Source organism: Bidens hawaiensis, unplaced genomic scaffold (assembly GCF_021521415.1).
Source record: "Bidens hawaiensis isolate Kalapana, Puna unplaced genomic scaffold, B.hawaiensis_p1.1 tig00028183_1, whole genome shotgun sequence".
Lineage (NCBI taxonomy): Eukaryota > Viridiplantae > Streptophyta > Magnoliopsida > Asterales > Asteraceae > Bidens > Bidens hawaiensis.
In genome coordinates, this window is record NW_027494584.1 from 126005 (window position 1) to 149269 (window position 23265).

Here is a 23265-nt window from a genome sequence, read left to right on the forward strand (position 1 = left end):
CACCCACCATTCGGGCCGACAGTCTCCGTTAGCTTACGAGCCCGAAATCGAGAGGTTAGCTCGGCAGAACCGAGTACAAAACAGAAATTCTGAGATGGAAGACCAAAACCAAAACCAGAACCAAAACCAAGACCCACTCTCACAGAATAACCAGTTTCACCCAGAAAACATGCCTCCACTACCAATTTTCAATAACCAAAACGAGCAAAATAACAAAACGCCGAAAATCACTCAGCTCGTGCATCTAGAAACCGAAACATAAACCGAACCCTATTTGACCAAGCCGGACCATCCGCTCCAAACAATAACCCCAACCGCCGAGTTCGGATAAATATTGAAGATGTTCGATCGAGTGTTCCGACTGAAGATGAGGATGAGGGTGAAGATAATAATGGAAACGAAGGTTTTTGGGCAGCTGATGATGAGGCAGATCGATGGGTTAGGAGGAATCGGGTGGTTGAACCCGAAAACGAGGTTGGTGAACCAGAGATTGAGGGTGATAATAATTATGAAGATGAAGTGGAGGAGCCTGTTAATCGAAGACGGGCTAAAGCAGACAACAGAAACGGGAGAGGTCGAGAAAGGGTAAATCGGGCGTAACGGCCCGAAAGAGTTCGTGGTAATCCGGTTATCCAGGGCGGTATGGGAAACCCCGGGGGGCTTAGGAGAAATTACATAGCCCCGGCTCATGGTGTTAAAAGTCGGTTCAGACCGGCTATCTCAGACGGAGCATCCCCGTTGGTTCCACACGAACGAGTGCAGGGACAGCAAACTTTTAAGTCCCGACCATCCTACATCAACATCGTTCCTCACTTCAACGGGATGGCTTCGGAAGACCCGTATTCACACTTAACTGATTTTTCGGCTATCTACGGGACTATTGGTGACGGTACGTTTGCGGTTATTCCAATTTTCCCTAAAAGACAAAGCGAAACTTTGGTTTAACTCGCTACCGACGCAAAGAATCAGAAACTGGGCCGAGATGCAACAAGTTTTTCTAAACGAGTTTTATTCACAGTCGAAGACTATCGAGGCCCGTTCCGACATTCGTCACTTTTCACAGTTACCTGGTGAGTTATTTCACGAAGCCTTTACCAGGTATAAAGACATGATCAGGAAATGTCCACATCACTAGATCGAATTGTGGAAACTGGTAATGTTTCGTTGATGGTTTGTCATATGAGGACCGAAAGCATCTTAAGGCCTCGTGTAATGGACAGTTGTTGAATCAGCCTGAGGAAGACGATTGAGAATTTTTAGAGTTTATGTGTGAAGATTCCAAGGCAGAAGCAACAGCTGAAAGACGAAGACGTGGTAATTCATCAAGATCCGTTAAGTCAGTCGCGAGTGAGTCTGCGAGAATTACTGAGTTGGAACGTGAACTGGCTGATTTGAAAAAGGGTAAGAAGAAAGAGATCGGGAAAGTTGGTGTTAAATTCTCGGTCTGTGAAGATTGTGGTGAACTCGGGCATAAAGCAGAAAATTGCCCCGAGTTTTATGATGACGAGGAGGATGATACCGAGGAAGTCAGTTATGCTTACGGAGATTCCAAAGGCCCAATGATTCAATTCGAACACATATCACCCGGGCCTGAGGAACCACCCGAATTTTTGTTACGGGAACGCATCTTCTCAGTTGAACCCGAACTTTCAGGGATCGAGCCTGTGACAACCGACAAAAATTCAAGACGAAATCCGTACAACTCATTAATAAAAATAATAGTTATTATCTTTAGCATAGGCATTTTAACACGCATGCATGATCATTCTTTATCTAGAGGTTATAAATTCCAAACACGTTCATTTCGTGCACTAGGTAATTATAGAATTACCGTGTCACACATACAAGTACCCGTCACACACGAAAGTTTGTGATACTATATTTTGAGTACTAAAATATTAATGCTTATATATTATATAGTGTATATAACTAATAACTCAAACTGTGTCTGAAACGTGATAATACCTTATAAGTTAATAAACGAACCTGTGTGAACGAATCCATGAGAATAAATTTAAACAATAAATAAATAAATAAATAAATAAATAAATAAATAAGATCCAACATGTGGTAATATAATTCAAATAAATGCATCACATCTACCAATCTCCGACGAAATGTTCACTGGCTATTCACAAACCTAAACATGTTAATTTATAATTTCACATGGATGTAATATGGTCAAATAACGTAGAAAGTTGACTACTGCTAACATATTCTTTTTCTATCACTACGAATTAGTCTGTATTACGACAAAAACCATAGGGGGGCTAATATAGTGAAAGAATTAAAAGAAAGACATGTGTACCGTAGCTCTTGTATAGGTAAGATGCTTTAAATAAACGTTTCACCAAAATAGTGATAAAAGTAAGTCAATAAAAAAAGAGAGAGAAAAACTAATTTTTAACCCCAACACCTTTTCATTTCTTCTTTATGCATACGAACAGTACACTCACATTTTAACCCTTGTCATTTAGTATTATAGAAACAAGAATCAAGTGCATGCATGCAAAACTAGCCTAGTACTAGTAGCATGCTTTTATGGACAATTCACTATAAGGAAATAAAGTTAGCCAAAGAAAGCATTCTCAAACTTTATTCCACAAATCAAACCAGCCTTGAAACTCACTTGGTTCATGCACACAAAAAGAGGTTTGACAATTGTAATTGTAACTTTAATCAAGTAGCTATAAAAGGGGTGAGACTTGTAACAAAACCCCCCCAACAGCCCTACATCTCTCCCTTATCTTAACCACCGAACCCCTCCCTCCTCTATTATGTTCCTTAAAGGCTAACCACTACAACCCCTAATCACCATTCCTAAGCCATCACCACCACCTCCCATTCCCGGTTCCAACTATAAATACAATATGCCACCATAACTTTCACCGTAAACCACCACCGAAATCCCGTCGCCATCTCCACAAGATTCCGTCAACACACAAGCACACTAGCTCCGGGAAGGTTAAGCATGTTTATGTGGGAAAACCAAGGAGTAGGAAGAATTTACAAGTGCTAGAAGTTAGTTTGGAGTGCTCAAGATTATTTTATTTTCTCACTAGAAATCTTCTCCTAGCTTGTCTAGTGTTTTGAATACCATTCTAATACTCTCCTTACACTATAAATCAAGTTTAGGCTATGTTTAGTTCATCCAAGTAAAAATAACAAAACAAAACTAATAATATAACAAAGTGGCTAAACTTGTTAAACTAGCTTTTAATAAATATGAACTCAACATTATACTATGAAATCTAAAATGTTGTCACTTAAAATATAACTCATAAATCTTGTAAGACGCACCTAGTAAATATAATGCATAAACCTTAAGATGGCCAAAAGTTATATTTAACATGTACTTAGTGGAAAAAAAACTCATAAAATGAGTTATGTTTGAACAAATAATTATTTATGGACACACTAAATAAGAGGGTGGTTAAACTTGAACTAATAAGTTACTTGAATAGAATAAAATATGATTAATTTATTACTTTTGTGTCTTGAAGATATTATATTTTTAAAAAAATATATCAAAACTAGTTATGAAGAAATTTATTTAAAAGAGACACTTGATTGTTACTTTACACATTATAAGTTTATTTAATTAAGTAATTTAGTTTTCAAGAACTTATTTTAACCATACATAAGAATAAATATATTTAATATTATATATTCTTTTAAACTAGTTAGATGTTTTTGTGTAAAAACGTAGACATAATTTTTACTTATAGTATCACACATATATAAGTATCTAGTACCTACTTACTTGTTAATTTCTTAAAGTCCGTGAAAGTACAAGGTATGATAAAGTATTTAAAATCATTTTAAAAATAATATGTATTTTTGGTTGTATAAATACTTATAGTTTCTCAAAATATGTTTATACAAGTAATATTTATTAATATAAATATATACAAATACAAGTTTCCTTTAAAATAAAAATACATTGTAATATATATTTTATTTACTATTACTTATAATATAAGTATATGAATATATATTTATGAAACATAATATATTAAACTTAAAGTATCACCAACAATTCGTACTATGCCTTGGTCTAGGTTATTGGATGAAAACATAGCATAAACCGACATAAATAATATGTCGTGCCGACCCTAACAATGGCCCGTACTTGTCATAGTACACACTTAGGTCGGATAACGTCAAGATTCTTGTCATCACTACTCACCGACACTAAGGTGAGTTTCACAACCCTCTTTGCTGTTTTACTATTTTTGGGGTGAAAACATACTTAATCTTTTAATGCGTAATAAATAATCTTTATATAATCATGAGTAACTCGAGGCCCTTAGATCTACGGATCAATGCATTCTATAATCATCAACTATGGGTTTAGCCGAGGAATATGTGGGTAGTAATATCGGGATTGATCCCCCGCTCATGGTTAGTCGCTCTAACCGACGTGTTAATGGGAACATATATTCTATAATTCATACCGTAATGGCATGGTTATCGGGCATACATAACAGATTTAGGTTTGATTATAGGCTCATGTGTTATATATTAATTCGTATTCCTTGCAAGTTTACGAAGGATTATGCATTACATTACATTTACTTCACTCATTTTAAATTCCTTATTTAACATCAACGTTTTAACTTTTCGAAACAAATGATTTATATTGTGTCATTAAACTTGTGATCTCACCAACATTATGTTGATGCTTCTAAGTATGTTTTTCAGGTCGCTAAACAAGTAAGAAGTATTATGGTTGCCAAGCATTGCATGTCGGATCACCTATTTTGGAGGATTTTTTTCTATAACTTAAATTATTTTGAGTCATAGATTTGGGAATCCTATATTTAAGTCATGTTTTGAAATGCTTTCAAACCTTTTATTTTGTAAAATAATTAACCTGTTTGGTGATCTATGAATGTGATGTTTGCTTTAATCAATAGCTGTGATTATCCATGATTCGTCGCACGCTCGCAATTCCGCCGAGGCGGGGTGTGACAGATTGGTATCAGAGCCATTGGTTATAGTGAATCAGACGAGTCTGGTCTATAACTAAATGACTCAACAAAAAAAACATTTTCAATAGTCCCGTATGCATCTCATATCATACATTGCATATCACCTTGCATATTTCACATAAGTTATATTATACGGATATTTTTGTCACAGTCATGCCTTCTCATCGTGATTCTGAGTCTGAGCCAGAGGAGGTTCCTTCCGACCACGAGGTTGCGCCACCACCTCCCGCCATGGTGCCCGAGTCACCACGACCACATCGTCGTATCGTCATTCGCAAGACCTCACCGGAGGATCGCCAACCGGGACAAGAGCCGATATTCTACCGAAAGAAAGAGGACGGAACTCTCATGTGTAAGAGTGCTAGGAAGACACCACACCTACCTGAAAAGAGGAAATTAGCCGATCGGGGCAACAAAGACGTCGGAGAACCTTCACGCGCGCCACCTAAAATGAAGAAGCTTGATTTCTGTGTGCTTGGGACATCGATGACCTTGAAGAAATGGAGAGGAGAGGACCACATTCCATAGACATATGAGTTGGGTGAGACGTCGGTCACTCTCCCACCTTTGCTCACTACCGAGGAGCCATTAGAGCTTACCATACCGACCCTGGTGGATAGGATCGCCCTTCACGACCATCAGTTGGAGTCAGCTCGTGATGTGACTAGAGAGACTAGGGATGCGATGAGGGCATTACAAGAGCGTGTGATACGTAGGGTGACTGAGGAAGTGACTAGGACATTTGAGAGGCTAGATGTGGTTGAGGATGCGGTAGGAGACATGAGGAGGAATGCTTCTCGCGTGATGGGAGGCGTCAGGGATGAGTTGCTAGGGAGGATCAATGCTGAGACTGGGGAGGTATTGGGTAGGACGATTTCAGTGGAAGATACGGTTAGGGTTCTTGGTGAGAATCTGGCTACTATACGTAGAGGAGTCGGGGCTCCATTGGCGCACTCATTGAGGATGTAGAGGTCATGAGGAGGGTGATGACAGAGGAGCTAAGATTGATGGGTGTTGATGTGAGGAGCACTCGGAGGACCATGGATGATGTGAGGGAACATATGGATGTGTATTGTCAGACACTTTCTGGGGTGCGTGATGGTGTTGAGGACTTGGGGCGTCGTGTTGCCTCCGCCGTGATGTTATCTGTTGTTAGCACTGCTGTAGCTGGACTCGCCGTGTTGTTCGGCCTGTTTTCGCACTTTACTCGTTAGCCCATGCTGGGCGGGTTGTGCCCATGCAATATCTATCGTACCGTGTTTTGAAAACTTGTATTTGACGGGACTGATGATCGTTGTCTATTTTGTATTGTCTTTGATGAACAATGTAGCAAGTATTTCTTATGGTTTATGATATTGTATGGCGTTTTGGTTGTTTACATTTCTTGTTCGTGTGATGATATTGTTATATATTATCTTATTTCTTTTATATATTGTATGTATTAGAAAGAAAACAAAACATGGCTCCCAAACGAAGAAACACCAATAACAACTCAGACGATGCAGTTCCTATGACAGCTGCCGACATTGCCTCGCTTGTCTCGCAACAAGTGGCTACTGCTTTGGCTCAATACGAGGCCAACCGAGCAGCGAATGGAGGATCTGGTATTGATTCTCGAGCATGAGACGGAAGAAGTGGATCCGGAGATGGCTCTGGAGTGAGGACTACTACCGGTAAGTGAAAACAAAATTCCGCCCATGTGAAAAGAAAGTCATCAACTAAACCTAATCACTCGTTAAATCATGTACGTTGACTATACAGAAACCGAAAACAGACAAAGGGGTTGCACCTACAAAACCTTCCTTGGCTGCGGACCCCGTAGCTTTAACGGTACAGAAGGAGCCGTTGGAATCATGAGATGGGTTGAGAAAATGGAGAACGTGCTAGACATCAGTGGTTGCGCCGACGACCAAAAAGTGAAATATGCCACATGTACCTTGGCTGATGAAGCTCTCACTTGGTGGAATTCCCAAGTTGAATCATTGGGTAGGGAAGGTGCAAACCAACTCACTTGGGAGCAATTGAAGATGTTGGTGCTGGAGGAATATTGCCCTCGAAATGAACTTCAGAAAATTGAGGCGGAGTTGTGGAACCTGACTATGGTAGGATCTGAAGTCATTGCCTACACCACTCGCTTCAATGAGTTGGCTCGTTTGGTGCCACATTTGGTGAACCCTGAATATAAAAGGATCGAGAAGTATGTTTGGGGAATTGCACCCCAAATCCAAAGTATGGTTACCTCGTCCAAACCCTCTACTGTTAAAGAGGCTATCTCTCTAGCCTACAGCTTAACCGATGAGGCCATATGAATGGGGTTGCTGCCCAAAAAGGGAACAAGTGTGGAGAAAGCGGTAGTTGTAGAGGAAAATAAGGCCGATAACAAACGTAAATGGGAAGGCAAGCAAGGAAACAATTTCGGAAATCGTGGGTTCAAGAAGAAAGAGACTGCGGAAGCATCTGTTGCGACCAATAATGCAACACCTGGGGGATATGAAGGATCGCTACCAAAGTGTGCCAAGTGTAACTATCATCACACTGGGGGTGCACACAATGTGACGGCTGTAAGAAATATGGTCACAAGGTAACGACTTGTCGAGTCAGCCTACCACCTGCTGAAAAGAGTACTCAGGCATGCTATGAATGCGGGGAAGCTGGACACTTCAAGAAAGATTGCCCTAAGCTTAAGAATCAGAACCACAATCCAGCTCGCGGTCGAGCATTTGTGATGGGGGCCGGGGACGCCCTCCAGGACCCAAATGTTGTCACTGGTAAGTTCCTTATAATAATCTACATACTTCTATACTTTTCGATACTAGCGCCAATTTGAGTTTCGTTTCCGCTTAATTCAGACATTTTCTTTGTAAAGAGTCTAGTGCATTAAAGGATAAATATACCATAGCGTTAGCCAATGATAAGTTAATTGAACCTAATGAAGTCATCCAATGATGTATCCTTACCCTCGAGGATCATTCTCTTGATATTAGCCTATTACCCGTCGAGCTCGGAAGCTTAGGCATAATGATTGGAATGGATTGGTTATTCAAAAACCACGCCGAGATAGTAGTCACGAGATTAGGATCGACGGTAAACTCCAGTTCATTGAAGAACCAATAGAGGTTTTCAATCGGAAGATTCAAAAACACCACAGAAGCCAAATCAAGTTGGTTAAAGTACGTTGGAATTCAATATGTAGTCCCGAGTTCACTTGGAAATGTGAAGACGAAGGGGAATGCAAACACACTCACCTATTTCTAGCAGAGCCAACCGCATACAAGTTAACTTGAATTTCGAGGACGAAATTCTTTTAACATGGGGAGAATGTGACAACCAACAAAAATTCAAGATGAAATCCGTACAACTCATTAATAAAAATAATAGTTATTATCTTTAGCATAGGCATTTTAACACGCATGCATGATCATTCATTATCTAGAGGTTATAAATTCCAAACACGTTCATTTCGTGCAATAGGTAATTATAGGAATTACCGTGTCACACATACAAGTACCCGTCACAAACGAAAGTTTGTGATACTATATTTTGAGTACTAAAATATTAATGCTTATATATTATATTGTGTATATAACTAATAACTCTAAACTGTGTCTGAAACGTGATAATACCTTATAAGTTAATAAACAAACTTGTGTGAACAATCCATGAGAGTAAATTTAAACAAAAAATAAATAAATAAATAAGATCCAACATGTGGTAATATAATTCAAATAAATGCATCACATCTACCAATCTCCAACGAAATGTTCACTGGCTATTCACAAACCTAAACATGTTAATTTATAATTTCACATGGATGTAATATGGTCAAATAACGTAGAAAGTTGACTACTGCTAACATATTCTTTTTCTATCACTACGAATTAGTCTGTATTACGACAAAAACCATAGGGGGGCTAATATAGTGAAAGAATTAAAAGAAAGACATGTGTACCGTAGCTCTTGTATAGGTAAGATACTTTAAATAAACGTTTCACCAAAATAGTGATAAAAGTAAGTCAATAAAAAAAGAGAGAGAAAAACTAATTTTTAACCCCAACACCTTTTCATTTCTTCTTTATGCATACGAACAGTACACTCACATTTTAACCCTTGTCATTTAGTATTATAGAAACAAGAATCAAGTGCATGCATGCAAAACTAGCCTAGTACTAGTAGCATGCTTTTATGGACAATTCACTATAAGGAAATAAAGTTAGTCAAAGAAAGCATTCTCAAACTTTATTCCACAAATCAAACCAGCCTTGAAACTCACTTGGTTCATGCACACAAAAAGAGGTTTGACAATTGTAATTGTAACTTTAATCAAGTAGCTATAAAAGGGGTGAGACTTGTAACAAAACCCCCCCAACAGCCCTACATCTCTCCCTTATCTTAACCACCGAACCCCTCCCTCCTCTATTATGTTCCTTAAAGGCTAACCACTACAACCCCTAATCACCATTCCTAAGCCATCACCACCACCTCCCATTCCCGGTTCCAACTATAAGTACAATATGCCACCATAACTTTCACCGTAAACCACCACCGAAATCCCGTCGCCATCTCCACAAGATTCCGTCAACACACAAGCACACTAGCTCCGGGAAGGTTAAGCATGTTTATGTGGGAAAACCAAGGAGTAGGAAGAATTTACAAGTGCTAGAAGTTAGTTTGGAGTGCTCAAGATTATTTTATTTTCTCAGTTCATCCAAGTAAAAATAACAAAACAAAACTAATAATATAACAAAGTGGCTAAACTTGTTAAACTAGCTTTTAATAAATATGAACTCAACATTATACTATGGAATTTAAAATGTTGTCACTTAAAATATAACTCATAAATCTTGTAAGATGCACCTAGTAAATAGAATGCATAAACCTTAAGATGGCCAAAAGATATATTTAACATGTACTTAGTGGAAAAAAGAACTCATAAAATGAGTTATGTTTGAACAAATAATTATTTATGGACACACTAAATAAGAGGGTGGTTAAACTTGAACTAATAAGTTACTTTAATAGAATAAAATATTATTAATTTATTACTTTTGTGTCTTGAAGATATTATATTTTTAAAAAAATATATCAAAACTAGTTATGAAGAAATTTATTTAAAAGAGACACTTGATTGTTACTTTATACATTATAAGTTTATTTAATTAAGTAATTTAGTTTTCAAGAACTTATTTTAACCATACATAAGAATAAATATATTTAATATTATATATTCTTTTAAACTAGTTAGATGTTTTTGTGTAAAAACGTAGACATAATTTTTACTTATAGTATCACACATATATAAGTATCTGGTACCTACTTGTTAATTTCTTAAAGTCCAAGAAAGTACAAGGTATGATAAAGTATTTAAAATCATTTTAAAAATAATATGTATTTTTGGTTGTATAAATACTTATAGTTTCTCAAAAAATGTTTATACAAGTAATATATTTATTAATATAAATATATACAAATACAAGTTTCATTTAAATTAAAAATACATTGTAATTTATATTTTATTTACTATTACTTATAATATAAGTATATGAATATATATTTATGAAACATAATATATTAAACTTAAAGTATCACCAACAATTCGTACTATGCCTATGTCTAGATTATTGGATGAAAACATAGCATAAACCGACATAAATAATATGTCGTGCCGACCCTAACAATGGCCCGTACTTGTCATAGGACACACTTAGGTCGGATAACGTCAAGATTCTTGTCTTCACTACTCACCGACACTAATGTGAGTTTCACAACCCTCTTTACTGTTTTACTATTTTTGGGGTGGAAACATACTTAATCTTTTAATGCGTAATAAATAATCTTTATATAATCATGAGTAACTCGAGGCCCTTAGATCTACGGATCAATGCATTCTATAATCATCAACTATGGGTTTAGCCGAGGAATATGTGGGTAGTAATATCGGGATTGATCCCCCGCTCATGGTTATTCGCTCTAACCGACGTGTTAATGGGAACATATATTCTATAATTCATACCGTAATGGCATGGTTATCGGGCATACATAACAGATTTAGGTTTGATTATAGGCTCATGTGTTATATATTAATTCGTATTCCTTGCAAGTTTACGAAGGATTATGCATTACATTACATTTACTTCACACATTTTAAATTTCTTATTTAACATCAACGTTTTAACTTTTCGAAACAAATGATTTATATTGTGTCATTAAACTTGTGATCTCACCAACATTATGTTGACGCTTCTATGTATGTTTTTCAGGTCGCTAAACAAGTAAGAAGTATTATGGTTGCCAAGCATTGCATGTCGGATCACCTATTTTGGAGGATTTTTGTCTATAACTTAAATTATTTTGAGTCATAGATTTGGGAATCCTATATTTAAGTCATGTTTTGAAATGCCTTCAAACCTTTTATTTTGTAAAATAATTAAACTATTTGGTGATCTATGAATGTGATGTTTGCTTTAATCAATAGCTGTGATTATCCCATTCGTCGCACGCTCGCGATTCCGCCGAGGCGGGGTGTGACAGAGCCAGAACAGATTGCAAGGTAATTACCTCTAGAGCGGTTATCAGCAGGGTTCGAGTAATCAGAATCGGGGGTATAACAGAGACAGTAACCGGGGCGGATATTCTTCGGGTAATCAGGAATAGCAAAAAGGGTCCTCGGGTAATTCGGACGAGTCAGTACACTCGAAGTTGGATGCGTTGTTGAAAGTCATGACCGATCATAAAACCAAAACGAAATAACAGTTCGAGTTACGGGATAAATCGTCAGAGGCAATGATGAAGCAAATTGGTTAGCTCGCTTCAGACATGGCGAAATTACAAAAGAATGCGGGCCAACTTCCGAGCGACCCCACAGTCAACCCGAATCATCACAGTTTAAGTTCGAAAAAGCACGTCAACCAGGTAAGTATTTTACGTAATGGTAAGAAATATGATAACCAGGTTGGGGTTCCACCACCATTGGTTGATGGGGTGGTGGAGGAAGTTGATGAAACCCTCGTCAGTGATGACGAGCCGGAACCGATTGAATTAAATAAACCTAACAAAAGTGAAACTAAAAATAACAAATCGGTCCCGAAGGATGACACCAACAACTCTAAGGATAAGGAAAAGGTGAAAACTGTTCCATATCCTGATGCTTTGTTGGCGCCATCAAAGGCGAAAATGGCATCAAAACGAGGCCCGCAACAAGAAGAAATGTGGGAAACGTTTAAACAAGTCAAAATTAACATTCCTCTTTTAGATGCCATTAAACAAATTCCCACCTATGCTAAGTATTTAAAAGAATTGTGCACACAGAAAAGGAGTCATAATATTCCTAAACAGATTGATTTTACTGATAATGTGAGTGCAATTCTTTCGGGTTCTCTTCCACCCAATCTACAAGATCCGGGAACGCCCATTATACCCATTCAAGTGGGTGATTTTAAGATGACTCAGGCGCTTCTAGATTTTGGAGCTGGCATCAGTATTCTCCCGGGAAGTTTGTACGATCAGTACGATTTTGGCCCGCTTCGTGCAGCTGCCACCACGGTTGTCCTGGTTGACCAGACACCGAAACTGCCCCGAGGAATATGACTGACGTTATCGTCTAGGTGGAAGACCTTTACTTTCCAGTTGACTTTATGGTCCTCGATTATGTTTCAGATGAATGGACCAAACAACAAACGGTTATCCTTGGTAGACCATTTTTGGCTACCGCAAATGCCAACATTAATTGTAGAAATGTTACTGTTGACATGGTATTCGGTAATCGTAAGCTGAGAATTAATGTTTTAACACGTGGAAATAATTCTCCGGTTGATGACGAGTGCTTCATGGCTGATGTCATTGACGAGTGCATCCCGCTATACGACTCTGTCGTCAGCTCGGATGGCACACCGGAGACGTGTTTTTTTTTTGACATGTTACAGGTGGAAACAGACAAGTTGCTGGAAGAGGAAGAAAAACAAATGGAGATCGCAGATGTGCGAGGAGACCGTCCACCATGGTCAGTTCAGGTGGAACCGCTTCCCGAGAAGATTGATACCAGTTTTGAGACCGTCAATGCTGGAAGCACCGAAAGTCGAGCTGAAAGAGCTCCCAAAGCATTTAAAATATGCTTTTCTTGGTAAGAATAATACATTGCCTGTTATTATAGGTTCTAACTTATCTTTTGAACAGGAAAATGCTTTGATGTAGGTGCTGGTTGCGAATAAAGAAGTAATCGGGTGGACGATAGCGGATCTGAAGGGAATCAGTCCCTCAATTGTGATGCACAAAATTTTAACAGATCCGGCTGTCAAACCTGCGCACGATGCTCAGCGGAGGTTAAACCCGAACATAAGGGAAGTGGTGAAGAAGGAAGTGCTGAAGTGGTTAGATGCTGGCATTATCTTCGCCATATCAGAAAGCACGTGGGTGAGCCCGACACAGACGGTACCGAAAAATGCGGGCATCCAAGTCGTCAAGGACGACTTAGGTAACGAGGTCGACACCTGGCCGGTAACCGGGTGGCGCATTTGTATTTATTATCGTAAACTGAACGCGGCAACATCAAAAGATCATTTTCCTCTTCTGTTTATCGATCAAATTGTCGAAAAGGTATCTGGTAAAAAATTTTATTGCTTTTTAGACGGGTATTCCGGGTATAACCAGATAGCTATTCATCTTGAAGATCAGGAAAATACCACGTTTACGTGCCCGTATGGCACATTCGCGTTTTGGCGAATGCCATTTGGGCTATGTAACACCCCCGCCACCTTTCAGAGGTGCATGATGAGTATCTTTTCAGATATGGTGGGGGAGTCTTTGGAAATTTTCATGGATGATTTCTCGATTTTCGGCACATCTTTCAAGTCATGTTTAAAACAACTCGAAAGAGTTTTGAAAAGATGTGTCGAAACGAACTTGGTTCTTAGTTGGGAAAAGAGCCATTTTATGGTCCAAGAGGGAATTGTTTTGGGCCATGTCGTTTCGAGTCGGGGGATCGAGGTGGAACGGGCTAAGGACCAAGTTATTTCCACTTTACCTCATCCCACCAATGTCAAAGGCATTAGATCATTTCTGGGGCATGCCGGGTTTTATAGACGGTTTATTAAGGGTTTTAGTGACATTACCAAACCTTTATGTAATTTATTGCTTAAGGATACCACGTTTGACTTTAATGATGAATGTGCTAAGGCTTTTGACATTTTGAAATTGAAATTAGTTGAAGCCCCGATCTTGCAATCACCCGATTGGAGTTTACCTTTTGAAATAATGTGTGATGAAAGTGATTACGCGGTCGGGGCTGTTTTGGGTCAACGGGTTGACAAGAAACCCGTTGCTATATACTATGCAAGTAAAACCATCTTGGATGCTCAATTAAATTATACCACAACCGAGAATGAGTTACTAGCAGTAGTATATGCTCTAGATAAATTCCAGTCTTATATTTGGGGTAGTAAAGTTATTATATATTCTGACCATTCTGCTGTCAGGTACCTCATGGATAAAAAGGATGCAAAACCGAGGCTTATCAGATGGGTTTTGCTGTTGCAGGAATTTGATCTAGAGATTCGGGACAAGAAAGGGAGTGAAAATGTTGTTGCAGATCACTTGTCCCGAATTATGGTGGAAAATGGGAACACTGATGGGCCCATTAATGAGTCCTTCCCGGACGAGCATATTCTGGCAGTTTCACAGAATCCCTGGTTTGCTATATACGCGATCGGGGCTGTTTTGGGTCAACGGGTTGACAAGAAACCCGTTGCTATATACTATGCAAGTAAAACCCTCTCGGATGCTCAATTAAATTATACCACAACCGAGAAGGAGTTACAAGCAGTAGTATATGCTCTAGATAAATTCCAGTCTTATATTTGGGGTAGTAAAGTTATTATATATTCTGACCATTCTGCTGTCAGGTACCTCATGGATAAAAAGGATGCAAAACCGAGGCTTATCAGATGGGTTTTGCTGTTGCAGGAATTTGATCTAGAGATTCGGGACAAGAAAGGGAGTGAAAATGTTGTTACAGATCACTTGTCAAGAATTATAATGGAAAATAGAAACACTGATGGGCCCATTAACGAGTCCTTCCCAGACGAGCATATTCTGGAAGTTTCACAGAATCCCTGGTTTGCTCATATTGTTAATTTTAAAGTTGCAGGTGATTTACCAGAGCATTGGCCAAGGAGAAAGAAGAAACAGTTGATGTCCCAAGCTAAACAGTACATCTGGGACGATCCGTATTTGTTTAAAACTGGTGCAGATCAGATGATCAGACGATGCATACCCGAGGAGGATCAGATCAGTATTGGAGCACGCACATTCATCAGCGTGTGGTGGTCATTTCAATGGCCAGAAAACTGCTCGAAAAGTTTTAACGAGCGGTTTCTTTTTGCCTTCATTGTTTAAGGATGCTCACGAGTTCGCGACACACTGTTTAAAGTGTCAACAACTCTGGAGTATTTCTAAGCGGGACGAGATTCCTTTGAACCTGATCCTAGTTGTTGACATTTTTGATGTCTGGGGGATCGATTTCATGGGCCTGTTTCCGAATTCACACGGTAATTTGTATATCCTAGTGGCTGTTGATTACGTTTCTAAATGGGTTGAAGCGATAGCCACTGGAAAAATGATCACACAGTCGTTTGCAATTTTTTTCAAAGTAATATTTTTTCGAGATTTGGAGTTCCCCGAACCATCATAAGTGATGGGGGAACTCATTTTAAGAATTTTAAATTCGGAAAATTGCTTAAACGATACGTTGTTGATCATAGGATTGCAACTCCTTACCAACCACAAACGAGTAGACAAGTTGAGGTTTCCAATAGGCAAATAAAACAGATTTTACAGAAAACTGTTCGGATGGACCGAATGGAATGGTCAACTAAGTTGACCGATGCCTATGGGCCTACCGAACCGCTTATAAAACGCCAATTGGAACCACTCCTTATAGACTTGTGTATGGAAAGGATTGCCATTTACCGGTTGAAATTGCACAAAGAGCATTTTGGGCTATTAAACAGGTTCACATGGATTATGATGATGCAGGTAAAGCGAGAAAATTGGCTTTGTGCGAGATCGAGGAGTTGAGAGACGAGGCATACGATTGCGCGTCCGCTTACAAGGCAAACATTAAGAAAGTTCATGATGTTAATATCCGGTTGAAGAATTTTGAAGTTGGTCAACGAGTGTGGTTGTACAACACGAGGATGAAGCTCTTCCCGGGTAAGTTGAAAAGTAAGTGGACAGTCCCGTATTTGATTGTAAGGGTCGGAAATCATGGTCAGTACGAGACTGAAGATTTTGATGATCATTTGAGGCAAGTGGTAAATGGCTATAGACTGAAGCCATATTTGGAGATGAAGGATATACACGAGCTGGATAAGGAATCGGTGAATTGTATTGTGACTTCGTCGGCTTATGAAGATAACTGAGTTCGAAGCATTGTCGAGCTGTAGACATTAAATTCAGCGCTTACGGGAGGCAACCCGAGGTTTGTAAGTGTCTGTCCAGTTTGTTTTCATTTTATTGAGTCTTGTACTTAGTGTCGTCTCGAGTTTTGTGTAGTAAACGCCAAGTGTGGGGAAGCTCGTTGAAGAATGGCAAATTAGAGAAATTCGGTAAGCATTGGTTTAGCACACGTCACTTCAGGTATGTAAAGGTATTTTGAGTTTTGAACGTGTCCAAGGTGATGTCGAGATGCCAAAACATGTGCGTTTTCGGAAAATTAAAATTCTGATTTCTGGACCCATCGTGGTACGCGATGGGCATGGCATAACACCCCATCACGATACGCGATGGGGTTAAAACCCTAATTATCCCAATTGGGTGGCGTATCGCGCTCGACACTTTTTTGACCCATCGCGATACGCGATGGGTCTCGGAGCCCCGCCTGACCCGAGTGTTTATATATCTTCTTCTTTTTTTCTTTCTTCTTCGTCTTCTCCCCTTCTTCTCTCTTCCTTCTGTCTCCGGCGAACTCCAACCACCACCGTCCAGTCATCATCATCATCCATCCATCTCGCCGTTATCAATCACCACCACCGTCCACTTCCACTCTCACACCCCCGCTACCCCACCACAACCACCACCGCCGCTTTCCTCCGTCCAAACCTCAACCATCGCACAGTCACCGCACCACCACCGTCTGTCCAACTTCCAACTACCATAGCCACCACTCACCACAGAAAACCCGCGTCCACCACCGTCATTAGTATTCGATTCACTTTGGTTCGTCGATTTTGAGGTATGTATTTTAATATTATTATTTTATTTCGTCGATATTCGGTTTGCGGGATTATCGGGGTTTATTGGGGTTGTTGTGGTTGTTGGGTTATTATCGGGTTGATCTATGTTTGATTTCCGGGATGCCGGTTTTGTTGGGTTTATTGGGTGTGTCGGGATATTGGTTTGGGTTATCATTAGTTACTTTGGGATTATGGTTGCCGGGTTTTTGGATGTTCATTGTCATTGGAATGTGGTTTGGTGTAATTCGAAAAGTTGTCGGGTTGGGTAAGTTTGACCGTTTAATCGAGATGTGGTCTTGATTGAAAACGGGTTTTCAAGTTCAAAAATGAAAAATCATCATTTTATTATAAAATTAATGATAGTGACAGATTGATATAAAAAGTTTATTTTTGAACTTCATTTATCAGTATTCTATTCATAAAAACCCAATTTTCCATACTATTCATTGACATGTTGAGTGTTGTTTCCGTACGTTTCTTGAGACAGTTTTTCAGCTGTATGTTAGCTACTTCGAGTCAATGGTTTGTTTTGTGTTTTGTCTCGTCCATTAGAGTCCGTTTGTTTTTAGAGTCTGTTTGCCAAAGTGTTGAGTCGCGTTTGTTTGTGAATTGCTAAGTGAGTCTCGGGGCCGCCTTGTTAGTTTGAAAATTGATAAGTTTGAAATTTCAATGGATTATTCGTCGTACTCAATCTCCATTCGGGCGGGTTAATATGGTTTTTAGAAATACGAACAGGGTATCCCCGAATTTTTCGTCTTTATTTATTTTATTTTTTTATATATTTTATTAAAATATTAATATTATTTTATTATGTGGGACGACGGCGAACGAAATGCTATACAGTTGTCGTCACATCCCCTGTTGACATATCTAATTTGCTTGAATGATTTTGCAGATATGTCTGATGTACCTGAGTCTTCGCGCGCCGCGGGTCGCAAGAGGCGGAGGGCTGATCCTCGTTTCATTAGCTACGATAGTGATGAGGTGCATATTTTCGAGGGCATCGAGCCAGCGGATATTATGGGAGATGGACGTATTCCTCATCAAGTTCTTCGATTTTATTTGACATCAGAGGAGTATACTAGATTGCAGCGGATCCGACAGATGCAGCTTCTTCACCACCGTTCATTTGATTGGACATTGCTGCGTCAGTTGGAGATTGACACCCAGGTACAGGAACTATAGACTGGTCCGTGGGCAGATGTCCTTGCGTGTGACTCGATTCCGTATGTCGAGCTCGCACGTGAGTTTTATTCGACCTTTGACTTTACGCCCATGGAATTTAGTTAGCCACGCGCGGTTTCATTCTTACTGGGACTGCAGTTGTACGAGACGTCCGCCCCAGATTTCGCGGTGGCCATTGGATTTTATACAGCCGAGGAGGTTCAGGCGCCTGCCTTCCTCTAGAGTATACGTGGTTACACGACACATACTTAGGACCCCCGTGAGCACTGGCTCACAGAGGCCCAGCTCGGCCAATATTGGGCAGAGATCGCCGACGGGGCCCACTCCAGTGCTGTTGTGGAGTCGTATATTCGGGACCCCATCCATCGCTACATTCACAGGATTGTTGCATGTACTCTCATCGGCCGGCATTCGGGCCACGAGAAGTGCAGCAACTTAGATCAGTTGTGCTTATATTCCATCCCTTGCCAACGACCGGCCAATGTGGCGATGCTCCTGCTCACGTCATTCGCTCGGGGTAGCAGACTTCAGGGATCCTCGGCACGCTTACCTTTAGGGCCTTATATTACGAGGATCGCCGAGCAAATTGGGGTTTTTGAGCGTTATCCGACTAGATATTTTACACGGGGGCCAAATATAAGCGTTTTTGGGATATTGGAGGCCCGTCGGGCCGGGATCGTTGAGGAGCATGATCCACCAGCTCTAGTTTCGGTCCGACAGGGTCCACAAGCATCACCGCCAGAGGGATCGGGTGCTGCAGTTTCTCTTCAGAGGGGTATTCCGACACGCTGGCAGCGTCGTCCGACTCCACATATCTTGCTACCGCAGTAGCAGCATCCACTCCGAGAGCAACAGCATCTTCCTCACGCTAGCCGCAGCAGCCAGTCACATTGGATATGATTTATCAGCAGCAGCAGCAGATTTTAGAGACCATTCTTGCGCAGCGAGAGGAGACGCGGGCCCACTTGGCCCGCCATGATGACTACTTTTGTTTATTATTTGTTTTCTTCGCATGTACCGCTCCCACAGTCATTGATCATTGCGGTGGACCCGCCAGTGGATCCACAAGACGAGGCAGATGATGATCCGCCAGTACATTAGCTTTTTGGTTACCCTTTTTCACTTTATTTTGTTTTTATTAGTATCATGGTTTGTATTATATTATATTATATTTTGGGGAATCATGTTTGGGTAACTGGTTGGGCTTATATGTTCATATATCTTTTGATTGCTGTTGTGTTTGATTTATTTGTATGTTTTGTTGTAATCGAACTTTGTGGGTGTAGTTCACTATAAACCCTCACGAGACCCCACTCGTCCTCCCGGGCTACCAAGGGGTTTACGGGGCTTGTTGCATACGCTAAATGCAATCGTGATTCCTACGAAAGTGAGTTAGGTCTTTTAACGTTTTTAACTACTTTAACAGAATTTATTATGAAACGAATTAATTTGGCTCGGTAATTGTTTTAATAAAATTAACAAATATTCATTTTCATAACTCTTTAAAGACCTATGTCTTACACTTGTGAGAAGCTTGCTTCTACACATCTCGAGATTTTGCAGGTTCGATTGTCAATTTGGTAATTGGATGAGACAAAAGTATACGAGTCTTATGAGAGTTCACGAGCTGACTGGTCCTTCTCTAGTCACGTTGACATCAGGTGTTTTTAGTTTCATAATTTAATTTTGTTTTTATTAATTTAAACGTTAAAAGTGTAATTGTATAATTGTTAGTAGTACCGCCACACCTGAGCCTCGAAATTTTAAAATTGCTTAATAGTAAAAAAAAAGTCAATTTCAACCCCGTCCCTAAAATGTTCATTAATAGTTCTATCATTTTTAACTTTGAGGACAATGTTAAGTGTTCTTACATTGAGGACAATGTAAACCTCAAGTGTGGGGATGGGGGAAATTTAAAAAATTTTAGCCCGATAGTACCTCGAAGAGTGTTCAGAAACCAAAGTTGTAAACTGTTAATTATTGCCATTAATGCCAAGTCATAGGTTTCTGGTCATGGTTGGTTTTTCAGTGTCTCATTAGTCTTACTCACAAATGTTTTTATAATGAGAAGTTGAAAATAGGGTCGTTTAGGTGGGGATAACGAGTCATGGGGACAGGTACACATGTTTATATCGTTAACCCTATTCCTCCGGTACGTGTGTGAGTTGACATAAATATATATAATACACATATAATATATAGTACACACATATCATTTGAGTGCTTTCACTAATGTTCATGGATTACGAGATCACAGTTGGCAAAATGCAAAAGTGATAGAGGCAACTAGGTTAAGCCTCGTCTGGATGAGCGTGAGTGTGGGTACTGGGGGGTTGGGCCTCATACATTATACATATGAGGATGGTCTATGTGAGGGGCGGGGTGTTGGGTCCCTTAGAAAACATTTCTTGGACTTATTTTTCGTTTGTTTAACCCCGACATTATGTTACGAGACGATCCGGCTTACTAGTTTTATTTGTAACTGTAATTGTATTTGTTTTTGTTTTGTATTTGTATTTGTCTCATTGTTAAGCATCACGTTATTATGCTTAAAAAAATTGAGAAAAAAGACAAAAAGATGTCTGTTTATATTCAGTTATGTATTCTGTAGTTCGTTAAAGTTCGTTTAAAAAAAATTATTATGAAATCAGTATGATTGTTAGTTTGCTTATTTAGATGTATATAATCAGTTAGTTTGTTGTACAGTAGTTACGTTTATTTAGATGTTTTGTAATAAGTCGGGTCGAATCGTTTGAGCTACTTAAATATTTCCCTTCCAACCCTTACACCTTGCCCCATTACAAACCTTTAAAAACCTCTTGATTTGCATTTGTGCCTAAGCAGCTTGATGGATTAATATATACTTATGAGTGATACTGAGAGCAGAGCGATACTGGTACATCTTTTGCTAGTCCATATATTAAACCAAGAGGAGCGATGTTATATTACGAGTGGTATGAGCATGTGTGCCTTAACCGGAAACAAAGTACACTTGTCTGGGCGGCTCTATTGTTTTTATTATAGCATTTAACCGTATTTGTGAGATGTTAATCTAAAAACAGTGTCAGCCTGGGAAATTGGGTATGACCTTAAACCTTACTAGTATTAATGGCAATAATCTACATACCTATGATGGAGGTCGATGTTTGCTTTAGAGTTTCTCTTGAGGGCAAGAAAAAGATAAGTGTGGGGATGTGATGGTCAGTTAATTTGTATAAGTTTTAGTTCATTTATTGTTCAGTTTTAACTGTTTATTCCAGAAGTATTGATACTTCATACGTGTATTATTGGATTTCAGGTCACAGGCGTTAAAGTACTCAATATGGACATGTTGTGACACGGAATGAAGACCCGGGATGTCCAGCACGTAAAACGATGAAATGATTGAAGTTTGCTATAGGAGTGTCCCATCGCGGTACGCGATGGGCTTGCTGAGGTCCCCATCGTGTACCGCGATGGGTGATAAATAAAATGTTGACTTGGTCAATCGCGGTACGCGATAGGCCATAGAAGACCCCGTCGCGTACCGCGACGGGAGGTGCAGACGGGATTTTTTAGTTTATATCATCTTTTTCATCCAAAAAAACCCTAACTCCATTTTGACGACCAAGAGGCGATTCCAGTAGTCCAAGAAGGTGATTTCCACTATCCTAGCTCGTGTCAAGACCCTACATATGATTCCTATCATCCATATCGAAGATTCAATGATTTCTAGGCTCGGCTAATCTCCTAGAATCGCACCCGAGATGTATAGTTTGTAACCTTTTACAGTTTTTCTCATGTGATTAAGAATACTTGTGTATTGTTATTGATGATTGATATATGATTATTGATGTTTGGTATTTCTCTGTGTTCGGTCGGTTTAGGTTTACGTTGGTCTGAACGATCTGTTACCAGTTGCTAGATAATTAGTCATATAACTGTTTGGTTAGATTGAATACGGTAAAACATACAATTGCTCTTAACTGAGTCACACTGGCAAGGACTGTTTGATAACCAGTGTCGTGTGTAAGGTAATTGTTGATTTCTAAGGTTTTGTCTGATTGATCAGTTTTCAGTTAATCGTTAATAATTAATCTGTTAGGTTGCATGAGATACTGTTGGTTGCTTACTTGAATTCCCGGGTGTGATTTGCTTTGTTAACTGCTTACAACTCATTTATTTGTTCGTTGCTTAGTTCTCTACATTTACTAAAATTGCTTGTGTGATCAGCACTAAAATTCAGTCACTTCATAATTAGAAATCTGTTACAAGAATAAATTGACCACATACTCCTTGTGATACGATACCCTACTTGCTCTAACTATTTAGAATAATTAGGTTTTTGATTGACTCAAACGACGGTCATCAAAATGGCGCCGCTGCCGGGGAGTTAGTGCGCTTAGTGTCTTTCGTGTTAATTGATTTTTGTGTTTGTTTTCGTTTTAATTTTTTTTTTATTTTTAATTTTTATTTATCTGTATTTTACGCGGGTTTTGTTAGTTGTGCAGATTACAGGTTTATGCGCACCCACCATTCGGGCCGACAGTCTCCGTTAGCTTACGAGCCCGAAATCGAGAGGTTAGCTCGGCAGAACCGAGTACAAAACAGAAATTCTGAGATGGAAGACCAAAACCAAAACCAGAACCAAAACCAAGACCCACTCTCACAGAATAACCAGTTTCACCCAGAAAACATGCCTCCACTACCAATTTTCAATAACCAAAACGAGCAAAATAACAAAACGCCGAAAATCACTCAGCTCGTGCATCTAGAAACCGAAACATAAACCGAACCCTATTTGACCAAGCCGGACCATCCGCTCCAAACAATAACCCCAACCGCCGAGTTCGGATAAATATTGAAGATGTTCGATCGAGTGT

General features: G+C 39.5%; 1 protein-coding gene across 1 annotated transcript; it reads left to right on the top strand.

Annotated features, from left to right (window-relative positions):
- Positions 1-6736: 6736 nt before the first annotated feature.
- On the top strand, positions 6737-7303 carry LOC143576460 (uncharacterized). The gene has a single exon (XM_077060543.1). It carries the CDS (start codon positions 6737-6739, stop codon positions 7301-7303), a length of 567 nt encoding a protein of 188 aa, XP_076916658.1.
- Positions 7304-23265: the final 15962 nt, after the last annotated feature.

What these genes read in the sequence shown, in the direction of transcription:
- LOC143576460 (XM_077060543.1), top strand. Translation starts at nt 6,737, where the DNA reads ATGTACGTTGACTATACAGAAACCGAAAACAGACAAAGGGGTTGCACC.